The 7,350-nt window shown below is 29.1% G+C and overlaps 1 protein-coding gene across 1 annotated transcript; it reads left to right on the forward strand.

Annotated features, from left to right (window-relative positions):
• The first annotated feature begins 1,123 nt into the window (after nucleotides 1–1,123).
• LOC130811100 (cyclin-D2-1-like) lies at nucleotides 1,124–5,669 on the forward strand. Its single transcript, XM_057677274.1, has 6 exons — nucleotides 1,124–1,886; nucleotides 2,857–2,943; nucleotides 3,035–3,133; nucleotides 3,743–3,944; nucleotides 4,317–4,444; nucleotides 5,188–5,669. The coding sequence occupies exons 1-6, from the start codon at nucleotides 1,554–1,556 to the stop codon at nucleotides 5,401–5,403; spliced, it is 1,065 nt and encodes a 354-aa protein (XP_057533257.1). The 5' UTR covers nucleotides 1,124–1,553; the 3' UTR covers nucleotides 5,404–5,669.
• The last annotated feature ends 1,681 nt before the right edge of the window (nucleotides 5,670–7,350 follow it).

Raw genomic sequence — 7,350 nt, forward strand, 5'->3', positions numbered from 1 at the left:
TGGATATATGAATTTATAATTAAACCAAATAAAAAAGAATTAAACTAATTTGAAAATGTAGCATTCAATAACTTATAGTGTATAAATCATTGAAAAACAAAGTTTGTTTATGCATTTAATAAAATTTAGGATTTGATCATATTTTTTAGGTTCATCATTCATATATGATTAGGGTCGTCATTTTGATAATCTAATTAATATGAATTCAATTTTTTTTTACATCTTAATTTTCTTTATATTATTTAAATATGCACTAATTACAATAAAGAATAATAAACAATATTAATTTATTTGCTATTAATCACTTTTCTAAATAATTGTATTAATATTACTCCAATCTAAAAGCAATATTATATGACAAGTAATTAAAAATAAAATTATAAATGTTTTAGCTTTAATTAAAATAATTAAGGGTTATTATTATAATGGGTTAGATATTCGACTTGTAGCTTTAAAAAAAATTTCACTTTTAATAATAGCCTAATAAAGTCACCAAATCAATAAAAATAAATCTGTGACTAAAGTCAATATTAGTTATTAATAAATAAACAAATTTTGATATATTAGTTTTCTAAGATATTTTTTTGTAAATCAAATATTTAATTGTTACCGCCAATATTAGATTTATGTATGTTTTTCTCATATGTTTAATTTATTTACTTATACAAATATTTGCATTGTACCAAATTATTTGAAAATTGTTCTATTATATCAAAAAAGAATTGTTACTTAATAAGATCAGTCAAAATATTTATTATTTTTTAAGTTTTCAAATTATAACCTAATTTATCCATTATTTTAAAGGATATTTTGAAGACATGGTCATCAAATTTCTTAAATTCAATTTATAAGTCGTAAATAATCATGAATTACATTTGAGTACAAATTTTCATAAATTTTAAATTTTATAAAAATTGTGTGTTGCACAAATATCTAACCAGTAATATTATAAAAATATATAATCAAACCATTCAAGCAAAATTTTATTTATTATGTTATTTTTACACATTAAACCCAAAATATAAATAGACTTAAAAAATAAATTAGTAAGTATTTTATATGGAAATATACTCTACTTACTAATACTCCTATAGTCCTATCAAGTGAAGTACTCTTTGATTTATTTATAATAGGAACAAAATATTTATATCCTTTCTCTCTCTTTCTTCGTCTTTCTCTCTCTAGTCTCTCCACAGTCCACAGTGCCTTATATACACTTTCTCCTCACATCACCAGTCTCTTCAACCAAAAACATTGAGAGTTGAGACACTACTTTTTTCTTTGTAATATTAATTTGATTTTATTTTTTATTTTATTTTTCCAAAACCCTCATTTTTTCATTCATTTTGTTCTTAATTTCTTATTTTTAATTTTATCAAAAATCTTGTCTTTTCTTCAATCTATTCATCTACTCCATCAAAATTAGTAAGAATTTTAATACCCAAAAACAGAAAAAAAAAAAAAAGAATTTGAAGCTATTGTCTTGAAAATTTGAGTAGATGCAATTAGGTATTCATTGATTTATCAAGACAAAAGAGCAAGTTGAGTGTTAAATGGCACCAAGTATTGATTATGAAGTATCAAGTCTCTTGTGTGCAGAAGACAACACAAGTGTTTTTGATGAAGAAGTTGATAATAATAGTAATTACTATAATGGGAATGATTTTGAGATTTGTATTGGAAATCCAAAATATTCATTTCATTATCAAGATTACAACTTTCTTAATGGGAATGGCCCTAATTTTTCTGTACCATCTGATGAATGTTTAGCCTCTATGTTTGACAAAGAAATACATTCTTATCTGGGTTTTGATTACTTGAAGAGATTCAACAATGGGGATTTGAGTTTGACTTCTAGAAATCAGGCTGTTCTTTGGATTCTAAAGGTGCTTCATTTTCTTGACAGATTTTGTTTTTTGATTGGATTTCTGCCTAAAATGACTTTAGCCCTTTTTATTTCACTATTTGAGACTATTAATGAAATATTTTTTTGTGGGTTTTTTTTTTTTGGTGATTCTCTTCTTAATAATGCTTTAATTATGGATTGTCTATTGTTTTTTTGTTATTTGTTAGGATTAGATACTTAAATCAGTCACTATGCTTAACAAGCTTTGCATATCTTACCTTTGATCTAATGAAATAAATTGCATTCGGGTTGAGGATCTCAATGCTCGCAATCCTTTGGATAAGGGTATGGTATGCGGCTTTCATCCCACTCCATACCCTGATTATATCTTCTATGAGCCGGATATAATACTTAACAAGCTATGCATATCTTCCCTTTGATCTAATGAAATAAACTACATTCGGGCCGAGGGTCTTAATGGTCGCAATCTCCTTGGATAAAGGTATGGTATGCGGCTTTCATCCCTCTCCATACCGTGATATATCTTCCATGAGTGGGATATAATCCTTAACAAGCTTTGCATATATTACCTTTGATCTGATGAAATAAACTACATTCGGGCCAAGGGTTTTAATGGTCGCAATCTCCAAGAGTCGGATTTATAATACGTAACAAGCTTTGCATATCTTACCTTTGATCTAATGAAATAAACTACATTCGGGCCGAGGGTTTTAATGGTCACAATCTCCTTGAATAAGGACCCTGATTATATCTTCTTTGAGTTGGATATATTACTTGACAAGCTTTGCATATCTTACCTTTGATCTAATGAAATAAACTAAATTCGGGCCGAGGGTTTTAATGATCACAACCTTCTTGGATAAGGGTATGGTATGCATTCATCCCTTTTCATATGTCGGGTATGATGAATCTCTTAAATGATGGATTGTATATACATATTTTTGTATTCATTGATTGGGGGTGCTAATTACATTGTATTGGTTGAACAGGTTCAATCCCATTACAACTTTGGTCCTCTTTGTGCTTATCTATCTGTAAACTACTTGGATCGTTTTCTTTCGGCATATGAATTACCAGTAAGAATCTTGCAGATTTGATTAAACTATTTAGTAATGTTGTTTGGTTACCTAAGATGGCGTATCCACTTTTATGGTTTTGGTTTTGTAGAAGGGTAAATATTGGATGATGCAGTTGCTGGCTGTTGCCTGTTTATCCCTAGGTGCTAAAGTGGATGAAACTGATGTTCCCCTCTCCTTAGATTTTCAAGTGAGTGATTCTAAACCTTTTGTAAACAACCTCTTTTTCTCAAGTACCTATGTCAAATCCTCTATAGTCATAAAATAAATAGATCATCATATCTGATATATCCTGCTTGTACAAGTTATAATCATGGTCATTGAGTATAGAGAGACGATATATCACATTTTATCAAATTACATAAGGAGATGGATAATGTTGAAAACAAAATATTTAAAGACCGGCCAAAGAAAACAAGAAAAAAAACGACTTAAGTAATGTGGATGGATAATGCGACGTGACAACTAAATCTAGATTGAGTTTGTGACTCTCATATTGTAATGTAGATGGGTGATTGTCTTCATCATATCATAAATATTTTGCTAGATCATATCTTAACCAAACACATTAGGAAGATAAGGAAATTGCGGCAGTAAGACCCTCGGCTCGGGAAAGACCTGCTAAAGATATAATGATCCGATAAATAAAACAAGACCTGCTAATGTGGAGGGATGATGTGAGAACTAAATCTAGATTGAGTTAACACATCATAATCTAACATGAATTCATATTACTATAGGAATTACTATTATTTACTCATTGATGTCTTTTGCAACTTATAAGTACCCTAATGTGCAGGTGTTTGATAGAAAGTTTGTATTTGAAGCCAAAACAATACAAAGAATGGAACTATTAGTATTGAGCACATTGAAGTGGAGAATGCAATCAGTGACCCCATTTTCATTCATAGACTACTTCCTCTATAAATTAAGTGGGGATGTAATGCCACCAAAGAGTCTAATTTTGCAAGCCATCCAACTCATTCTAAGCACAATCAAAGGTATAATTAATACTTACTACCTTCCTTAAGATTAACTCATGGCCAGTTCTCAGGGGCCTTAAATATTAAATGGTGCTATCTAGGCTCGATTCTGAGCCAACACTTTTTAAATGATTTGTTTATAAACCTTTTTTATATTTGAAGTAATATAATGTTACAATACATTTTGTCTTGAATTATTTCTTTAAATGGAAATTTTTTTATCTTTTAATAGAAGGGCCCCATATTAAAAGACGTCGCAAAACAAATAGGCCCTCCAAAATCTTTGCGCCGCCCCTGGTCATTTACCTTCCCTTGTTTATTCAATGTTAGTTGGTGAAACAAGTATAAAAAGGGTTTTATGTATTGATTGGTTGAGAGTATTGAATGCAGAAATTGAGTTGATGGAATTCAAACCTTCAATAATAGCAGCGGCAGTGGCAATTTCTGTTACACAAGACACCCAAATAGTAGAACTCACCCATAAAGCTTTCTGTTTACTTATTGATCATGTTGAAAAGGTATAGATTCCTCTTAAAAAGGATTTATAATCTCATTGCATTTTTTATCCTTTTTTTAAAAGCTTCTTTGGAGGAAAAAGAAAAGAATTCTCAAAATTTTGAAGCATATTCTTGGATTTCTACCACTTTTTGAGTAACTCGTTCATTTGACTTTGAGGGTGGTTTGTTTTCTTAAAACAACGATTCAGGGTTCAAGGTTCAGGATTTAGAGTTATCTGAAGTCCGAGATTATTTGGACTTAATATTAAATCTGATTATATATGTTAATTGTTTATTTCATGCCGAGGGATTCACTTGTTGCAACCTCCTTTGACTAGGATATGGTTTGTCGTTTTCTATGTGTTCTTTTCCAAACCCGAATCGTAGCTTTCGTAAGCTAGATATATTGGGTGTGATGATGATGTTATGTTAATTGTTTGGTTTTTTTTTTGAACGATGATTCAAATTATTATAGTATAACATATTACAGGGCTACAACTAAAAGATTGGTCTTTTGGTTTACTTGATTCCTTGAAGTTGTATTAAATGCGTAGTTATGAGTTTGAATCTCATTTACCTTTCTTTTTAAGTGGAATATTAGGCAATAGATACGAAGTGTGCCTATGATGCATCTCGACTTCTAGCCAGAAGGTTTTTTTGTGAGGGACCATGATAGGGTATATAACATAGGAGTATTAAAGAGTTATAACTGTTAACTTATGCTTTTGATTAAGTCTGTTTTTTAACAATTTCACTATGTGCAGGAGAAAGTGATAAAGTGTATCGAAAAAATGCGCGATATGAGAATGATAAGCAAATGTAATGGATGGAGTGGCGCATTATCTGTGCCTCAGAGTCCGGTTGGTGTGCTTGATGCTCCATGTTTGAGCTATACGTCTACTCCATCGGTATCCTGTGCAAATTCTCATTGTAGTCCTGCTCCACCTCCTAAGAGAAGGAAGCTAAACGGAGCCGTCTAGTTAAAAACTTGTCCTCCGATGATTAGGAGATAAAAAAGAGAAAAAAAGTTTGAAGGGGATTTTTTTTTCCCCTTTGTTTTAGGGTGTGTTTATGGCAATACATTTAGTACAAAGAAAATAGAAAAAAAGAAGAAAATTGTTTGGAATACTTTCATTATAAGTGAGTTTTAATAATTTGTCGGCTTATTATAATTGAGTTTTGTCTTATTTGAAGCAAAAACTATCTTTTTAGATAAGGTATTGAGATTAAATTTTATTTAGTCTAATTTTTTTCTTCAGCTTATCTTATAATTTAAAAAAGTATAGAATATAATTTATTGGTTAGTTTTTAGCTATTAAATATATAAATTTATTGAGTGTAGTAAATTATGTTTAGATTTTGGTACTCCATGAAGCAAGTGAAATTAGAAAGGATCATACTCAGATATATTTTAGATTTTGGTAAAATTACTTAGAATAATTCAATCTTTTATTGAGTTTTTTATAATAATTTTAACTTATGAATAATTTTAATTTTAGGAATACTTATCCAAGAATATTATTATCTAAATAATGATTGATTTTTGTAGGTTAATTGCAATAATAAATAGAAAAAATAAAATAGAAACTCAAAAATGTTAAAAAAAATTACTTGATTTCTCCTTTTAAATTTTTTAAATTTTTTATTTTTTATAATTTCATTTTGTATTTAATTTTTAATTTATATGCAAAATAACTTGTTGCATAAGTAATAGGTTACCTTGACATATTAATAGCAATCACCCCTTATAGTTGGAATTATTAATGTTTAATTAAAAGTTGAGATTATTATAAGGAAATCAGTACAAGACTTGATTAACCAAAAACTTTCGTTTCTCAATAGATTGAACATCTGCATGTTGAGCAGAAGGTTTGGGATTTGATCTCTACTGGGCAGGTATCAGCTGAAGAGTTACTTGACTGCGTGTATCCTTTTTACTCCTTCCTTGAGAGGAATAGATATGAATTGTTCGCATCTTTCAGGAAAAATACTCCCCATCCAAACCCTGCCTTGTGCGGGATATTGAGAGTGTCCTTTACCTTTACGTTTGATCTTTACATCATCATGATGACGGTCGTATTAAGGCGTCTTAGATTAATTCACTATAATTTATAAATTATATATAAATTTTTTGAAAAAATTATAAAAAAATGTTAAATAAGAAGTATCTTGAATAAAATGTTATGGTTCTTTCGATTTTTATTCTTAACTCTCATAATTTGGATAAAAAGAATCAATTTTTTTTTTTTCAATTTAACTTTAATTTTGAGTAAAAAGTAGAGGATGAAGACAGTGAGGAAATTGAATTGGAAAAGAAATTAAAGATGAGGAAGAAAAATTTTCGATTTTAACCAGTCAACCATTATATTTGACGGTCAACGGAATGAAAACATTAATTGATACTTTTGGGAAAAGAAAAAATTTCATTAGGTATTTTTGACAAAACTTTTATTAGGTACTTTTTGAAAAAAAATTTATTAGGTATATTTTGACACTTTTACTTCAAATAAATGTGATGTACGTATGAGTTGTGGTGGACAAAATTAGTAAATTCCGGTGGTATAGACTAGATTAGGTGGTTATCAAGTTGATTTTGGGTAAAGTATATTGAGTTAGTTTAAAATTAGATTTTTATTCTATATTGGTTTTTAGTAGTTGTAAATTTATTTTAAATTTGGGTCAAATTGACTTTGGTTATAAAATTGGACAAATATTAAATTATTGGATCTGTTTTGAACACCCTTATATTAGAATAACCGAGTAAGTGGGAGTAGGCTTAATAAACACTTGAAAAAATTAAAAGAAAAAAAAAAAAAAAGAAGAAGAAGCACTGGGTTAAGTGTAAGAAGGATGAATTAATATGACTATATCAGCTTTATGCAGAGCAGAACACTGGCAGTCGGAGCATTGTTTGACTGTGTGTCTGT

This window comes from Amaranthus tricolor, chromosome 4 (genome assembly GCF_026212465.1).
Source record: "Amaranthus tricolor cultivar Red isolate AtriRed21 chromosome 4, ASM2621246v1, whole genome shotgun sequence".
Taxonomy (NCBI): Eukaryota; Viridiplantae; Streptophyta; class Magnoliopsida; order Caryophyllales; family Amaranthaceae; genus Amaranthus; species Amaranthus tricolor.

What these genes read in the sequence shown, in the direction of transcription:
- LOC130811100 (XM_057677274.1), top strand. Translation starts at nt 1,554, where the DNA reads ATGGCACCAAGTATTGATTATGAAGTATCAAGTCTCTTGTGTGCAGAA. An exon ending in TTTCGGCATATGAATTACCA is followed by an intron (nt 2,944 to 3,034) that starts GTAAGAATCTTG and finishes TTGGTTTTGTAG; the next exon opens with AAGGGTAAATATTGGATGAT. An exon ending in CATTCTAAGCACAATCAAAG is followed by an intron (nt 3,945 to 4,316) that starts GTATAATTAATA and finishes TATTGAATGCAG; the next exon opens with AAATTGAGTTGATGGAATTC.